The 18,776-nt window shown below is 42.7% G+C and overlaps 1 protein-coding gene across 1 annotated transcript in view; it reads left to right on the top strand.

Annotated features, from left to right (window-relative positions):
* Positions 1–18,776, top strand: part of CRYZL1 (crystallin zeta like 1) — a 160,979-nt gene that overhangs the window by 104,549 nt on the left and 37,654 nt on the right. Inside the window, exons 8-11 of the mRNA XM_069202491.1 lie at positions 4,210–4,321; positions 13,869–13,889; positions 16,959–17,057; positions 17,739–17,854. Of these exons, the coding sequence (XP_069058592.1) occupies positions 4,210–4,321; positions 13,869–13,889; positions 16,959–17,057; positions 17,739–17,854 (348 nt within the window). The remainder of the gene's footprint in view (positions 1–4,209; positions 4,322–13,868; positions 13,890–16,958; positions 17,058–17,738; positions 17,855–18,776) is intronic.

Below are 18,776 nucleotides of genomic sequence, written 5' to 3'. Positions count from 1 at the left end.
CTGACAAAATATAACTGACCAGAACCAAACCAGAACTCTTGGTACCAAAGAGTTCTACAACAGAAACCTTCAAATGGTGATGGAAAACCCTGCCCCAGTGTTGAGGTGTGTTACTCATCACCAAGTTCCCATCCTCAACGCCAAAGTTGAAGGTCTGACCAAGAACTGACAAGACATTTTGCAGCAAAGTGAGTGCAGATATATCAAGTGAGCATGTAACATGAGGCATTTCCAGTGTTTTCAGGCAACACCACCCTGTACAGAAAATTGGATAAGGTAGCACATTAGTGAATGAATGGACAGACCTCTGGGTGACCCCACATGATAGAGCCCTGATGAAGTCAGTTGCTGGCAAAACACGTTGGCTGGGCTGAATGATGTTATAAAGAAAATCTAATTAAATTCAAATGTGGCACCTCCACATGGCTCCTCGTTGGATAATTGGATGACAAACTGGATAATTTCTCCTCTATGACTTGATCTTCTTTGTTGGATTATTTTCACTCACTTGAAAGGGCTTTCTGTATATAGCCAAGCTCTCCTCTTCACTATATTGGTCTATGTTTCGAAGTTGGTGATTCTAAAGCCATGGATCCGTGGTTGTGGAGTGCGTAAAAATTAATCTGAACTCGACTCTCACTGGTGCGAACAGTATTGGCCCTCACTACTTATTAGTTTTTGTTTTGCTGTCTGCATCGCGGTTCACAAGCTTCATCAAGAAAGCTTCCATCTTTATTTTGACCTTTGGATATGCCAAGAGGTCATTCTGTAAATGTGCCTTGTAATTTAAAAGGTGTTTTGAAAGCTATCAACGATAATAAATCTTTGTTTTTCTTTTTTCATATACTTACAAAATGCAGTTTAACAGGTGTAGTTTTTGTTCAGAGGTGCTCCATAATTCAAATGCTTCAGCGGTCATGTAAGTGTTTGAGCCACTACTGATGAAGACCGGTTTTGATTCTTAAAACCTCCTAGGTGGACTTGGATCACCAGCTCATGAGAGAAGATAAACTTGTTGTAGGAAAGTGCCACTGTTGGCATGGTTACCCCCAGCCCCACACGTTTCTTCTAGTTTGATTAAAAGTGTGCTGGGATCCTGCTAACCAGGCCCCAGCACCATTGTTCTTTCCCAAAATCTGTACCTTTGTTTCCACAATTGCAACACCCTTGGCACTCTTGCGTACCTTTTAAAAGGTACCCATGGTACCAAGGGCCCTGTGGCCAGGGAAGGTCCCCAAGGGCTGCAGCATGTATTACGCCACCCTAGAGGACCCGTCACCAAGCACATGTACACTGCCTTTGCAGGTTGTGTGTGCTGGTTGGGAGAAAAAGGCAAAGTCAACATGACACCCCTATCAGGGTGCCATGCCCACAAACCATTGCCTGTGGCATAGGTAAGACATCTGTCTAGCAGGTAGGTTGCACTATACCACAGAAGAGGGCATAGCTGCATGAGCAAATGCCGCTACATTGTCTAGGTCTACTCTTAGACATTGTAACTGCAGTGTAGCCATATTGAGTATGTGGTATGGGAGTTAATCATTACGAACTCCACAGCTCCATAATGGCTTCCCTGAATGCTGAGAAGTTTGATAGCAAACTTCTCAGCGCAATAAACCCCCACTGTTTCCATTGTGGGATTTATTGGAAAATGCACAAAGAGGGCATCTTAGAGATGCCCCCTTTATGTTAGCCAAACTGCTAGTGTAGGACTGACCAGTTTGTCCCAGCCTGCCACTTTCAGACAAGTTTCTGACCACATGGGGTGAGAGCCTTTGTGCTCTCGGTGGTAAGAAACAAAGCCTGTCCTGGATGGAGGTGCTTCACGCATCAGGGCACTCTAGCTAATGGAGTCAATTGGCGGCAAGTCCGGCAGGAAAATTTGGGAAAACAGGGAGGAGTGACCCCCCCAGCTAGGACCACCCCTAAGGTGTCCAGAGCTGAGGTGACCCCCTCCCTGCAGAATCCTCCATCTTGGTTTGGTGGACATGGACCAATAGGGTTAGGTTTGTGCCCCCGTCTCCCAAAGGAAGTGGGCATAGGAAGGTTGTAGCCATCCTCAGGGATAGTAGCCATTGGCTACTGACCTCTGTAACGCCCCTAAATCTTGCATTTAAGGGCTTCCCTGAAACCCAGCTCACCAGATTCCTGGCGACCGGACAAGAAGAAGAAGGAATGCATAGCTGAAACCCCCAGCAGAGAAGAAGGAAGATGACAACTGCTTTGACCCCAGCCCTACCGGCCTGTTTCTTTTTTCAAAGAACCTGCAAAAGAAGAGCGATGCATCCAGTGGGACCAGCGACCTCTGCCAAGCTCCAGAGGACTGCCCTGCACCCAAAAGGACCAAGAACTCCTGTGGACAGCGGCCCTGTCCAAGAAGAAAAAAACAACTAAGGACTCCAACCCCACTCCGAATGCGTGAGTCCAAACCACTCTGCACCCAACACCCATGGCCCGTGTCCAGGTGGCTCAACCATCTAGAGAGGATACCCAGGCGGTTCTGAGCAAGTGTCCTCCGTGGGTTGACCCCTCCACGATGACGCCTGCAGAGTGAATTCCGAGTACCCCCCTGAGCGCGAAGCTCCGGACAAAGATATGCAACGCCTAAAGACACACTGCACCTGCAGCCCCCGGGCCTTGGAGAACCCGACCTCCAGTGCAGCAATGATCAGCAGGCGTGCCTCCTCCCTGTCCAGCCTGTGGTTTGCCCGAGACAACCCCCTGGACCTCGCCTGCAGCCTCTGAGTGACCCCTGGCGTCCCCTCATAGAGAATTATTGGAGATCCAACATCTTTTTTGCACCTGGCCGGCCAGTGTTGCTGGTGGTGGGTGTTTGGGGTTAACTTGAACCCTGACCTGTGGACTTCCTAACACCCAGAGACTGAAACTGTAAGTGATGTACTTACTTGCAAATAAATCTAACTTTTCTTACCCTCTAGGAACTGTTTCTGAAAATTGCACTGTCAAGTTTTAAAAAAGATTATTGCTAATATTAATTTTTTTTTATAACTTATTGATTTCGAACAAAGTACTGTTGATACATGTGTGAAATACGAATCTATTGAAATACTTACCTTCAACTTGAATCTTGTGGTTCTAAAAATACATTAAGAAAAGTTATTATTTGCTATAAAAAAAACATTGGTCTGGAGTTAAGTCATTGAGTCTGAGCTTCTTCTATTGTCTGTGTGTGTACAACAAATGGTTTGCACTACCCCCTGATAAACCTAACTGCTCCACCACACTACCACAAAAGAGAGCATTAGTATTATATACTTTAGCCCCTGTTAAGCCTCTGGGGGACCCCTGGACTCTATGCACACTATCTCATTTTGATATAGAATATACAGAGCCAGCTTCCTACCCTTGTCCACTGTGTTTTAAAAACACATTTTTGAAAAATACCTCAACACATTAGGTGAACCCGTCCCCATTGAGCACTGGTCCGTGCATAAGTGGTGTTTGATTCACTCCAGTCAGACTTTATCATCACTATGAGAACCCCCTTGTTCGCTACCCTATTGTTTTGTTTGAAGTTGCAAATATGGATTTCTGTGTTGTAGCAGTCAGGCTGATTTTTGTGTCCATTTCAAATGCCTTTCCACTTACCTGGTGGAGCAGCCACTTTTCCTTGCCTCGACCCTTTGGCTACGGCAGAGATGGGAGACCTCTTGTCACTTTTGTCTCACATCCTTCCTGCTGCTAGAAAACAAAACTACAAAACAGGGAAAAAACTGTAATTTCTTATTCAGGTAACTGAGAACGCGTTATTTGCTTCCAGAATCCAATCAGCGCTGTTTCTAGAGAAGTAATTTTCTATGAACTTTTCCATCATACCTCTGAGAGTTGTGTCCCCTGATGTGATGCCCTGAACACTGTCACTGGTCAAAAAAACTTTGATATTCAAGCTGGTATTCAGCCTGGTGCAGGGATCCAAACCCATATGTTTTCAATCAATTTCACTTGTGTAGCGCCAAGTTGGCATGCTTTTAGCACTACACACAGCTTGTACTTGACAAAACGAATATTGGTCAAAGGAATAATTTGTGACTGCTGGTGTTATGCATTAGTGTTTGTCAAACTATAATCTTGCTTAATGCTCGCTCTATTATCCTCTTACCCATAATAGATCAGGGAATGTAAAATTATTCTCTTGATAAACATACGAGTGTATGCATCAGTAATACGTTTGTACATCTTTCTCTACAGCCACTTGGTACAATTGCCATTCAATTGGCACACAGCAGAGGAGCCAAAGTGATTTCTACAGCTTACAGCGTAGAAGATAAGCAGTATCTAGAAAAGCTTAGGCCTACTGTTGGTAAGTTAAAGAATGGTTGCTAACCCTTAGAATTTTTTTATTTATCTGTCTGTTGTATATTTGCCAATGTAACTTACAAGGACAGCAGACAGATAGAAATCCACATGCGTGTAGTGAGGTGACTTAGTCCTCATTACGTGTGGCTCTTTGTCCTACCTGTTATTTCCCCACCTCAGGTATACTGTTAACACAGTCCTGGTAATTCTGAGGCAAGTGAAAATAGGGAATTATGAGTTTTTTAATGCATAAAATGTAGAAATCTGACTTATTGTAACAATTTCTACTTCTTTTCCCCGTATTCCACCTGGAGGCTGTCCCCTCGAAACAGGTGTAATGTTGGGGTAGAAAACCACTTAACCGTGGTGTTCCAGCTGACATTAATGGGCCTTAGTTTTCCTGATACACAAAGCAACTGGCACATTTTTTGCACAGCATACAAAGTTTCTTTCAAAATGTTAAGCCTGAGTCATATAACTGGGAAGGGCATTGCCATCACCCCACCCCATTTCACACTGATTAAAGACTTAGGGCCTGATTTAGGTTTTGGCGGACAGGTTACTCGATCACAACGGTGACGGATATCCCATCCACTGAAATATAAATCCCATAGGAAATAAACCAGTCAACGTTAGGAACGTGCCAGGGGCATAAATAGGATTCGTACGTTGGCTTCCGCCAGCTTAGTAAGGAGGAACCAAAATAGAATCCTGAGACAAGCTAAAAAGCAGCCTGGGAACCGGAAGTTTATATGTGAAGAAAAGGCCCTGAGTAAACCTAATTTCTGGGTTAAAGTACTGTATTTGACTAAAAAGAGGACCTTACTGGGTTTTTGGGAAATGGTGAACGGCCTGAATAAGGCCCCAATGTCAACGCTTAGCTCAAATATAGCAGAACCAGTGTGGTTTGTCTTTCTCACCAAGCATTTTAATCCCACTAAAGAACTAATGGGGGAGCTTACTCTAATGGGGGTTACACAGTTAGAAATTAGCCCCAGTACAGGGGTAATAACAACAGCTCCAGAAGCCCCCTTGCTCTTTTCAGTAGAACAAATAAGTAATCTAATCAGGAAAAGCAGGAAGGTGGGGGCACCTGGTCCTAATGGGATACCGGTTGCATTATATACTCAAACCTGGGTTTCTGGGCTGAGAAATTGGTGATTGTTTTTAATAGTGCCTTTGAACTTGAAACCATTCCAAGCTTGTGGAGAGGCTGGTTAATCATGCCTATTTTTAAGGGGGGGGAGGATGCTCCTGTAATGGAAATTATCATTTAATTATCTGAATCGACACCGAGGCAAACTACTTTATAGGTTTGGTTTTAAAGGACCTTTTAACCTGGGTATCTGACATCCACATTATTCCTGCTAATCAGACTGGCTTTGTTAAAGAAGCAGGGACGGCAGCCAATGTTTTATCTCTGTTAATTCTTATTGACAAGTATAACCAGAAAACCAACCTCTCTATCTGTGTTTTGTAGATTTTAAGTCCCCTTTTGACCTGGTGTAGTGCAACCTTCTCCTGGGGTATACCTGATCTTTTACTAAGAGCAATACAAATTGTATACACAGATACCTGGATCAGTGTGGAGATTGAGGACAGCTTCTTTCTATCCAGGAAAATAGAGACGAAGCAACAGAAAAAACAAGGCCGCGTGCTTGCACCATACCTGTTCAACCTCTTTTTATCAGATCCAACCCCAACTTTAGACTAAGTGAATGCACATCCCCTGAAACAAGGAGAAATGTTTATCTCTAAACTTTTTTATGCAGATGACATGATACGCCTAAGTCAAAGGAAAATAGACCTGCAACGGCTTATTGATAGGCTTTTGGTGTATTCAGAGGCAAACGGAATGATAGAACAGAGATCTTATAAATGGCAAATGCAAGGACAAGATTTAGAGCTGGCGAAAACCTTTAAGTTCTTGGGAGTTCTGTTTGTTAATGCGTTGATGCTTACCTTTCGAACACTACAGCGAACGCTAGACGGCCAAGTATATGCTATGGCAGAAAGCACTGCGAGGATGAGATGCAGATATTTTAAATGGGATCAGATTTTCCATCTCCCACGCAGCACTTCCCAAGCACAGATAAGACTGGAGTTCAGGTATGTGAAGCAAAGAATCAAACCATAGCAAGAAAGGGGAGTTGGTTCAAAGCCTGGAAGAATCAGCAGCTGACCAGGGAACGGCTCTGTCAAGCACTTTGGGAAGAGGTCAGTTTGAACTCATCAGCACCACCAAGGCACTATTTGGACTGAGCTTTCGATGATTTTTGTGCTTGAACATTCTGAGAAAGTAACATCCCTTATGACGCTTTTAAAATAAATGATTAGCAGCGCAATGATAATCCTCTCTTTAATGATTGATAGGGGGTCTTATTTAGCTAGACCCCACTCTTGGATGATAATAAATGATTAAAAAGTACTCAAACCCCAGCCCTACCTGGAGACTGGGTGGGCAAGGACGGAAAAGGACTTATTTATAAGCTATCAATTTGGCCTTCTGCCATGACGGGCCAATGCAGTCCCCTGGCTAAGGGATAAGAAAAAGCCTGTGTAGGTTGTGTGGGTTTGGGGAAGAGAATACCATGCATTTGATATGTCCATGTAGAGGTACGTTAGGGGAGAGGAAGGCCCTGTTAAGGGTCGCTTTTAACCAGAGAGGTATTCGCACTTGTAGACAAGCGGTGATTAGCTGCTTTAAAACAGCTGATACTATTTTTAATTATAAGGTCACAAAATATTTGCAACAGTCATAAAAAAACTGCATGATTGCTACCAAGTTGTAGGTAACGGGGCTGTAGGGGGTGATAAGGCGTACTGCCCTTCTGCTGCTATAAAAAAAATGGATCAGAGTTAAATGTATAATCTTTTTAACATAGTGGATGAGTGGTGGCATTCAATTTTAAAATGTTTTTCACCCTAAAAGGCTGTAGCAGCAATGGTCACTCCCCTACAAGAGTTGTTGCTTCTATAAAACGCCAGAGGTATTCATATGATTTTAGTCACTGGACAAAGCTCTATTTAAAGGAAGACATTTCCTTTCTCAGCCCTGTATCTGAAGCAGAGAGGAATGGGGTGGCACTCGGCAGAGTAAAAGGCCTACCTTCAATAGCCGCACCACCGCCATAAAAACAGGGCAGATTATTTTATTTGATGGAGAAAGGAGAAGTATTTTTATTAAAATGTAACAGTTTGTTTGTGCAACACTAATGTAGAGCCGTATTCTTCTCAAGTCAGGTGAAAATGGCCAGGGTTGTAACAAGAGACTTTGTCACATGAAGAGGTTTTAGAACCTGAAGAGAATTTGACTTCTCAAAAAGTCCAACCACCCATTGAGGGGTAGCATGAAAAGGAACTGATAGGGTCATTCAGGCCATGTGCAATTCTAAGCAGTGTTTATGTCTGATCCCCAACAAGAGAAAGAAAATACTGCCGTCTAGGAAAGTGAACTTTTTTTAAAAGACATACTTCGTTTTGAGCAGAAGTGGTTGGGTCCCCTTCCCGTGCTGGAAGAGATAACACACGAATTCTGAAGAAAGATTTGCTGGAAAATAGGAGTAAGCAGCAGAACTCATAAGTACTTATCACCTACATCGAACGTATAATGCCCAATTCACAAAAGGCATTTATGAGTGTGTGGAGTGGTACCTTTCTAGTGCTACTTCGCGTACTCATAAATGCAACTCGCATAGATACAGGTGTAAATCTGTGCCTACACCACTTCTATACCTCCTGTGCAGAGTTCTCCACAAGTGCACAGAACTCCATTAGCCTGTTCTATATTTTGCATGTAACTGTAGGCGTGGCAGGGGGAGTTGTAGGAAAACTGGGATTATCTCCTACACGGTGGGATGAGGAAAGGGAAATTTAAGGAGAGGGACAGAGACAGGCACTGAGTAAGTCAGTTGGAACCCTCACTTACTCCAGTAGCACTGCAGCCCAAACACTCAGAACTACTCCAGTCTAGCCTTATAGTAAGTCACACATCTCACATGGCCTCTCACAAATATAGCAAGGGACTCCTACAGGAATCAGTGGAGGCGCTGCCCGCGCTAAGGAAATAAATAAATAGGTAAAGATGATCATACAACTTTAACCATTGCAGTCAACCATAAACGTTACATTGTAAAAACATGAAAAATATTAAAAATGAAAAAATAATGTAAAAAATGCTCCTATAAATTTAGACATTGCAAGCACCTGTATACATCACGTTGTACAAATGCAAAAATAAAATAACAGTGCAAAAAAGTCATATAACTACAAATATTGCAGACAGCAATCCAAATCACATTACAAAAATGTAAGCATAAGATAAGCGCTTATGTAAATTGTTAATGACTTATAACAAAAAAAATACAATCAAACTCTGAAGCGTGGGGCGCAGAAGATGTTGGAGAAAACACCAGCGTGACATATATATATCCACACATATATCCACACACACACACATTATATATACAGCACAAGTACATCAATGCTAAAGGAGCGACTCAAATATTGAAAAGAGTATATTGACATAGGACATAGTTTGTGAGGACACCACACAAAGCAGCAGTATTTTGCCCTATTTGGCCCAATCTAGTGCAAAAGATTCTAGTTGAATGGGTTCATGATCCAAGACCCATATCGTCCCTATATCAGCTCCTGTTGTTTCTGAAGCTAGCGCATTTCACACTAGTATGTATTCAATATGTGAATAGGTATGGTGCACACAAGAGCTTTCTAAGAACTTCTCATCATTTATATGTAGCTCCCTCCATGTATCTCCCGTAAATCCCTTTTGTATTTTGTTTTAGAAAAGGCTTCTACCTACCTTGCTCCTTTATTCGATCAGTCCTTCTGTGGGATCCAGACTGAATTGTTGTTCCCTGCAATAATAAAGTCTCCATTCGCAGACTTAACTAGGATGTTCTGGATTTATCTTTGAAAAGTGTTTGTGCTGAATTTGTGGTGTGTACTGTGGCAATAGTGATTGCCAGTTATACCCTCCTGGTCCATCTTTTTACCCTCCAACATAAATTGGAAGTCCCGTTTTTTATTGATTGCCACTCCACTATGTTTAGACTGTATGAAGGAGTAAAACGCATTTAGATATACTCTATGTTTCATCATATGCTGATTTGCTTTTTCGTAGATATTTCTTGGAAACATATTGCCCCTCATGACGACCCCAGCGGTCTTTAGACCGCCAGGGCAGCGGTGGTGGTCGGACCCCCGCCAATGTGGCAGTCCGACAGCCACATTACGACCATGGCGGTTGTGCCATGGTCAGACCGCCAGCACCACCACTTCTCTTCCACTGGAGGCGCTGGGGGTGCTGGTGGTCCTAATCCGAGTCCCTTCTTCGCCTGCAATTACATGGCTGTAGCCCCGCCATGTAAAGCTGGCAGGGATGAGGTTCAGGGGCCCCATTGGGCCCCTGCACTGCCCATGCACTTGACATCCCCAGTGAAAAGCGCAACAGGTGCGAGTGCACCCTACGCACCGCAACATTGCTGCCTGCTCTGTTATGAGCATCAATGTTGTGGGCTCTTTCTCACTGGGCCAGCAGGAAACTTTTCAGAGGGGCAACGAGAAGGGGACCGCACTGGTGGTAACCCGATCGCGGGACTTCGGCGGATGGCCTTTTCCGTCCGCCAAAGTCGTAATGAGGGGAATAATTTCCTTAACGTTAAGCGATACTAACTTCACTTCAGACCCATTTGGTAATGTCCCTCTCATTCCAGCGTCCTACTTCTTATATATCACTAAAATGGTATTTGCCTTTCTGCCCCTTGACAGGCCTACATTCCAAGGCCCTAAATCAGTGACTCTTAACCCATGGACCAGGACACATACTGAGGGGGTCCGCAACTGTTCTGAAAATTGAAAAATCTTAGCAAATAACAAAGTAAATATACAAGGAAAGTAAAATTAAATGTTTCAAAAGACTCTGAATTTGAAATTGGAAGATCAACTTTAGGTTGGTACCTTTATCTTGAGTTGTGGGAGTAGCACAAGTACAGTAAATGAAATCTAGTATGGATTTGTGGCAACAATTGAAACACAGTTGGTACAAACTGGGAGAAAGAAGCATGCAATAGGAGCAAAAAAGACAAAGCGATACACCAGAATCTAACATCGCTTTATATTTTAAAAATAAAACTAAAAAATTAAAAATCTCCAACCTTCTAGCTAAAATGTAGTTTTGTTCACATTTTTGGTCTCTGAATTGAATAAAGTATTTCACAATTTGCAATTTTGTTTGCTGTACACTCATTTAGGTATTTTCATGCATTCTTTTGATGTTCAAATCGTAACAGTTGTTTAGGCCGTTGTGCCAAGCCTTCAAGAAAGATTCTGCAGGGGTCTGCTCTAAACTCCTTCAGACCTTCATTGGAAGTGATTGTTTTCAAAACAGGCCACTCTGCATACATCGTTCTGGGTAAATCCCAAGTCTTCAATCGCTTCCAAAGGTTGTTTGGAGGTTGAGTTGTGTGAGACAAGGCATCTTTTGTCATTGTTAGCCCCCACTTTGTGCCTGGTATGTGAGGTAGCCTCAAAATTGTTAGTGCCCAGGGCACCTGCTAACCAGGTTCCCTGGACCAGATCGCTTTCCATAAAACTGTTGTGATGCATTGGCACAATTGGCAACACTTTCAGCAGCCACTATAAGTCCCTAGTAAATTGTACTTAGGTACCCAGGGCATGGGGTACTAAGGGTAGGCCCCTGAGGGCAGCAGCACAGATTGTGCCACCGTCTTGAGCCATGCATCCAGAATCACCCAGCACTGCCATTGCAGGCTGAGAGTTCTGATGCAATTGTAAAAGACAAACTTGACATGGCACAAAGCCTGTGTTCCCTGCCCACTATACACTGCATGCACTATAGGTGGGTTTCCCCTCTGGCAGGCCTTGCATATACATATATATGCACTATATGGTACATATGGGCATAGATACATGAGCAATATGCCCCTACTGTGTCCTTGCCAAACCTGGGATACAGTAAGTAAACAGGGCAGCCATTTTAATGCTTGTGCTGGACACTGGTCAGTACGAGTTTCAAAGCTACATGATGGCTACTCTGAACCCTGGGTTGTTTGGCATCAAACAACTCAGGATGATAAATCCAAACAGGTACCAGTGTCCTTAGAGATGTCCCCCACAAAAGCTAACTACCCTGGCATGGTTGCTGGCCGGTCACAACCAGCCTGGCACCACCAGACAAGATTCTGAATCCCTGGGGTGAGAGATCCTGCTCTCTGGGATACAGAACAAAGCCCTTCCTGGGTGAAGGTGCTAACATTCCCTCCCTCAGGAATGTGCACTGTCCTGCTGGCGATCTTCAAAGGGCATACTGCCCTTGAAACTCGACCCTCAGGCCTGCTGCTAACAGCAGATGGCCACCCTCATTGCAAACCCCCACTTTTGGCCAGAGCAACAGCAGGAAAACAGACAAAGGGTAGGAGGAGTGATCAGCCCTTGCTTGCACCACCCTTCATGTGTTGCATGCAAGGTGACTTCTCCATTTCATTTTCCTCCATCTTGCCTGGAAAGAAAATAGCCAATCACGTGTAGGGGAGTGACCTCTGTCCACAGGAAGTGGTCACTTAGTGGGTATAGGCACTCTAAGGTAGATAACCCATTAGTCACTACGAGGTACCCTTTAAAACGCCCACTAAATACAGTATTTAGTGAACTTCCCTAGTCCAAGAAATCAGATTCGAAGAACAAAATAAGACCAGCAACCAAGAAGAAGACCCAAGTCTGAAGTCCTGCTGCACCAAAAAAAGGCGCCAACCCTGCCTGCTGCACCGAGGACTCGAAAAATGCCACTGAGGGGCTGCTTGGACATCGGACGGGCTCTACAAACATGCAGAGGACCTCCACTCCTCAAAAATCACCAAAGATCTCCCTTCGGAGTGATGCCTTCACCTAGTAACCAAAGATCCAGTGAATGCCACTTCACTTACTGGCTGCAGGCCAAGGAACCGGATCCCGCAGTTGGACCAAACTTCACCCATCAGACCGTGAGGACAAATCCTACGACTGTGCCAAGTTTGGTGGCACTGCGTCTTCCAGTGGCCAGACCATGCAATAGCCCCAGGTACTGGCCACCTCACATGGAACACCCAGAAGGAGTCCATTCCAGACTGAAAAAGGAGCAGGAGGAAGCCCCAGTCAAGGGACTTCAGGAACCTCCCGGTCCTCCCACGAGAGTGCCCCTGCTGACCTACAAACGACCCTCAAATTGCTCCCAAGGGTACCTTTGCACACAGCTCCTGGCTCACAAACTCGCTGTTCATCCTGCCACCCTGTGCCCAGCACCGAAGATCCAGCTGTGCCCTAAGGGTCCCCTACCCATGCGACCTCAACACCCCAAGGGGACCCACAGGACGTACCTTTAAGTCTATCTGTGCAGTGCTTTTCCAAGTGGTCGACCGCAGTGACCTGGCACAAGCTACATGGACTTTATGCAGCTGCTCCCGCTGGAATCGGAAGTTGCCCGAACTTCTCCAGCTGGCCCAGGGTACCCAACAACGACCTCAACGTACCTGCAAAAGGAGACACTGGTAAACGCATTCCCTGATTTACTGTGAATTTTCCAAATATTCCTCTATTGATTCCTATGGTGTGTAATTACGCACAAAAAGTCTAACTTTAATAAAAACTAAAAAATCATAACTTAAAAAGTACTTACCCGATCAGGATGATTTTGGTTCTAAAAATGTAATGAAAAATTGAGGTATTTTTGTAAATTGCTCTTGAGTTATTCTTTTGAGTGTGTGTCTTGATTTATTGAAACTGTGAGTACAGAAAATGCTTTTCACTTCTCCAAGATGAGTCTAACTGCTCGACCAAGCTACCATACAAATTAGAGCATTAGTTGGTCTAGTTTTTACCTCTGTAAACCAACGTGTGGTTGCCTGTACACCCTGCACAGTGTGCCTAGCTTTGCACACTAAATAGATTATAATTGTGAAAATGTTCCCTCCGCTTGCCCACCCCAACTAAGCTTTTAATGTTGCCCTTAACAGGAGTAAATTTAAATTGTTATTGGCGGTGTGGTGCTACCTGCAAATATGTATGAGTGTGCAAAAACCTAAGCTTGTTTGTTCAGCAACCTTCACATTTGTTCCCACCCAGAAACACCCACCACCATCCTGTGTGGATTTTCTTAGACATAAAAGGCCAGCATGCTAACTCTGTTGTATCAGTGACTAAATTCATTCACGAGAGCAATTTCACATTTTAAGTAATTGTACTTGTATGTACATCCTTATGTACGTGCGTAAATGGCTTTTTAATTCGTGGCCTCAGATTTTAGGAAAATGGCGTTTTCAGAGCAGGTTTTTAATGCTGTTCTGTGGTTTGCTAACAATGAGCATTGACAAGGTAGGCAAATACTTTAATTGCACTTGAGCGTCTGCTAACACTGCCTGATAGTAGTGCATTCAGTTACTGTACACCGTTGATTTTGTTTGGAACCACAGGAGTGTTTTTTACTCAGTGATTTACTTTGACTCGTTTTCTTCTCACTTTTCTTTCACTCTCAAAAGGCATAAGGCAACCGTTAGTAAGTAAGTAAACTTTCTGTCCTTTCTGTCTTGCCTATTTACGCATGCATGCATCTTCAAAGTTATTTTGTTCACTATTTATTTCAGAACGTATGATTGCTCATAAAACAATAGTCTTCTCATCGCCCATATCTTCTGCTTTAATGTGTTAAATACGTTACTTTGTTATTCCGAGTTACAGTGTACGCTACAGAATGGTATAGGAACTGCTTTTCGGGTGTCTGGTTCCATGACAGATTTTCATGTCACCTACGTGTGATAAAGGTACATACAGAGAATTTAAGCTGCAATCAAGTCTACGTGAAATTCGCATAATTTGCTTTCACTTAATTATGCAAATTTTCCAGTAATTTACATTAAATTATACATAACTATGCAAAATGTAAATCCATCATAAGTGCTATATTTTAGCACAAAATGCACCTTGCTTGAATCTTTCATGCAAGGATGTATTTCATGCTAAATTATAGCGCAACAAAACACAATTTCTGCGAACAACAGACACTCGTGCTGGTTGTTCGCATTGTTCATGCACTCGCACTCTATGTTTTGCAGTAATTATACGTTGTGGTGTAATTTTGGGAATTTCCCTTAACAAGCGCAGCATGAAATTACGTGAATTATGCCGGTATAATGTAACTCTTGTCCAGACATAGAAACCGTCCACTCAGTCTTTAGGCATTCTGAAAGTGGGCTGTACCCCTCTTAGACCACTCGTAGACTCCACTTGTTATTCCATTGTTTTTTCAAGTGAGCTTGGGTGGTTACATATGGTACCACACTGGTGTCCTGCATGACATTAAAAAGTGAACCCCAGATTGAAATGAGTAGTAAAAAAGTAATGGCAATTCGTTTTGACAAAAAATTGTGTATGTTATATCCATCGTCTAAAGAACAGTGGTCTTACGACTATAATTGATTTCAGACAAAATCTGGCATTCAAATAAACAATCACTTTACGCACCATTTCCAAAGGCATACCACCGGCCTTGGATGCCAACTATCACTACAACCTTTTGGAAGTGGTTCACTGAGACACTCTTCCTTTACCGCTTTATCAATAATTTGGTCAGTCATGCTGCAAGAGTAAGCGTGTTAGTTTTGTGGTGGAAAATGTTCAGTTATTTTATGAGCTTTTGTGTCTTTTTATGCTTTTGCGGTTATGGGGCATAATATACACTCTAAGGTTCTTGGTTCTACAGAGTTTTGGACGAGAAGGCAGAAAGTTGCAGCTTAGTTCAGGATTTCTGGTTGCTTTTTCAGGTCAATCAACAAATTGTTCCATGATTGTCCTGGCAGCATTTTATTAGTCTAAATCAAAAGATACGCAGTGTACAAGGCGTCAAAGGGGACCCTGTTTTGCCTTTAAGAAGTTTATCATAGATACTTATTGAAATGGTATACTTACAAGCAATTATTAAAGGGATAACTAAGCGGAATCCTGCTGTCTTCTATCCACGGGTAGCCTAATAATGTTGTCTACCCACACCAACCGAGATCACCTTAGTATTTGGAAAATAGTTGTGCAACATTAGACCAGGGGCTGTATTATACATTGTGTCCTGGGGGCACAATGGGTGTGTGCCCTTGCTTAGTGCTCCCCTTGGGCACAGTGGTATTACAGAAGGGGCTGTAGACGCTTGTGCAATACTCGTGTACCTTAGTAGGGTTTCAATAACAAAAACATTTTTCAAGTAATACATTTGTAAGGGAACGAACAGCACCATGTATTTGTGTGAGATGCCCACACTACTCTGAGGAATTCTTCCTAAACACCTGGTATGTACTGTGATGGAGGTCAACTTTTGGGCTGTGTGTAAATTGCTTGATTTCCCCAGCCCTATATTTTAGGAAAAGTCAGCAGAAACGTATGATGTGCTTAAAAAAGCTTTTACTCAATATCTTGCGTGACTTTTTCAGGAGAGGGCATACTCCCCACATAGAAAAGTTAGTCAGAATACTCCAAGAGACTGATTTTAATCAAAAACATTTCTCTGCAAGAAATTTTCTGCTGAAACGAGGGTCCCATTGGCAACTGACAAAATCTTAATTAATTTTCCCTAAAACGAAATTCGGGAATTTGCATTGAAGTGTCCCTTTGTAATGAATGTTATGTCTGAGCCTAATCAGGTTGAGGTGGGGATCATTCAAGACCAGTAATTCAGAGTAGGTTGTGATTAAAAGATACATTTTTAGGTCTGACCAAAAGATAGATTTAGCTCTATCAACGTAGAAGGGCTCTTGGTCAGCCGTCTGTATCCATTGGTCTCTTCAAATGTCTTTCACATTTGGCTTCCGCCCACACCTGCATACTTCATGTGGCAGCAGGTGGCTCCACCCAGCCACAGGCTCACGTCACTGTGAGTGATGTTGCTTGTGCACATGCAACTAAAAAGTAGTGCACTTGAGTGCCAGGGCTAGTAGGCTTCTGGGTCCATCTCTTCTTTCCTATCTTCTTTCATTTAATGTACATATATTTACTTATTTATTGTTTTGATGGGTTATTTTTTTTGTTGCAAACATGAGCGAGGTACCTTAAGATGGCAATATTTTCAATTATTATTATTATGTTTAAACGTTTAATGCCCCTTGCATATATTTCCAAAGCAAAAATGCAGATTTTCCATTTAGGTTTGCTAGTGCTTGATCTTAATGCACCCCATTTTGTTTTTCTTCAAATTATTATTCGCAGCTGGCTAGTGGATAATCCCACGGCTGTCATCATTTCAATGTTATAATACTTCTTGTGTAAAAGAAAGTGGGAACGTTTAATACCGGAGGGAATCAAAAGAAGGGCCTGAGTCTATGAAAATGAAAAAAGATCTGCATTTTTTAATGATTATCCGTTTGGTAGAGATTTGATGTAAATAACTTGTATCAGGAAATGAGGGGTTGTGAGCTCATCTTTTCATGTCTGAGTCTACGGGCTCAAATTTAAAGTACGAAGCATTGCTCTTCCAAACCTTTTGTAGCAAAACCTTGCACCGTTTATGAGGAATTCCGCTGCTTTCTGTTTTTATTCTGACACTTGTTTTGGAAACGCGATATAACTATACTTTCTGTCCTAAACAGCGCGAGTGATAGATCTGTCCAGTGGGAAAGGTGACATCGCAGGAAGTTGCTTGGAGGAAACCGGAGGCTTGGGGGTGGATATTGTACTTGATGCTGGAGGTTTGTTCTGAGCAGTTAAAAAGTGTTTACAACGATTATAATTTAATTCTAAATACAAATCCGAAAGTCTTTATTCACTTAGTTAATGTGTAAATAATGTGCTTGAAATTATAAGTATTTCCCACGTTTTCATGTATGGCACACTTATGTCTTATATGGGACCCATTCTGCAGTGTTCGTGTTTTTGGTTGCATAGAGGGGTTATTACAATTAAATTCGGTGTGTTGCTGTTGATTGTCATCAGATATGTCGTCATATATGCACAGTAAAAAGTAGAGCAGCAGTGATTTTTTCGTACTTTGTACTTTGCATTAAACTCCCTATTTTCATGCTGCCTGTCGAATGAAGATTAGAAGGCTGGGCTTACTGCCTTCATAGGTAAATTAAGTAGGCATTCATGGGCGCAGCCATTATTTCCTTTAACTGCTCCTTAATCCTGATGGCATGTAAGCATCTTGAGCTCTTAGGATGTTTATGGATGCTTCCCTAGTGATTTCAGAGTTCACCAAATAGATAGTTTTAAGATTACACAACAGGGATCATTTCCATCCACTTCAGTGTCTTTGCATTCTAAAGTGAATTGCAGTGTTTGAAAGACTAAGAGACAGGGACAACGCACAAAAGCTGTTATTTCATTAGAAGGGTCAATGTATGATATATTTTGTCTTATTTTCATTATAGTCAAATTATTTCAGAAGGGAGATGGTCCTGATCCACCGCAGCTGCCCCACAAACATGACATTATCACACTTCTTGCGATAGGAGGCCACTGGGTGACTACAATGAAAGATCTTCAGGTGATGTCAGATGTAGGAAACGTGACTAGTGTGAAGCTGCTCTTTCTTATACAAATAACTTGTTTTCAGTTTGGAGATTTGTGGGGCTAAGTGTATTGCTGGAATGTGGAGCTAAAATAATCCACTAAAATGAGCGTTTGCTGAAATTATTGTTTTGCAACTTCTTTAGAAAATGTAACACAAGCTTTACTTTACTTCAAACCCTGTGCTTTAGACAGTTTGGTAAAGCATCACCAATATTTTTAAAAAAGTGAGTCATTATATTTTCGAGGTGCTTCATTCATGAACCTTTGTGTACTTTAGCTTCTGAGTTTTGTTCAGGAAAGCTAGTAGTGAAGGCACAGCTTACCATAGCTGACACTGAAGGATTTGGTGATTGCATGCCCTCGAACTGATGTATTCAAGAAAGTGATAGATGGAATTCTTAAATTAATCTCAGAGACTGTTGAATACTCAGGCCTCGTCCCATTCCATCATTATTTTGCCCTCCATGCCACCTAACTTTGAACCCAGTCATATACAAATCAATCTTGACCCTGCTCCAATAGGAAGAGTCCAGCCTGAACTGTATACTGAAGTGCGACATCCAAAGTGGGACCTGTGTGCCCAGGCATGGGTCCCGTGCATACTGTGCCACTAGAACCGACTGATGGGCCTAATAACTGTGAAACCGGTCTTGTGTTGCTTGTGTTCAGGCAGCACCTTAGGGCTGGACTGCTTCTATTGGAGCCAGATCAAGACCGATTTGCATATGGCTGGGTGCAAGCCGAGATGGTAAGGTGTGCAAAACAAGAATGATCTGCGATTAGCCCCGATTAGCACCAGCGGCTGAGATTAATTCAAGCATTCCGTCCATGACTTTGTTGTATACTTCAGTGTGTCATTAATCAAATGCATGGTCATGTGGTGTTTACCTTGGAGT

This window comes from Pleurodeles waltl, chromosome 8 (assembly GCF_031143425.1).
Source record: "Pleurodeles waltl isolate 20211129_DDA chromosome 8, aPleWal1.hap1.20221129, whole genome shotgun sequence".
Taxonomy (NCBI): domain Eukaryota; kingdom Metazoa; phylum Chordata; class Amphibia; order Caudata; family Salamandridae; genus Pleurodeles; species Pleurodeles waltl.
This window is presented reverse-complemented; position numbering and strand designations above follow the sequence as displayed.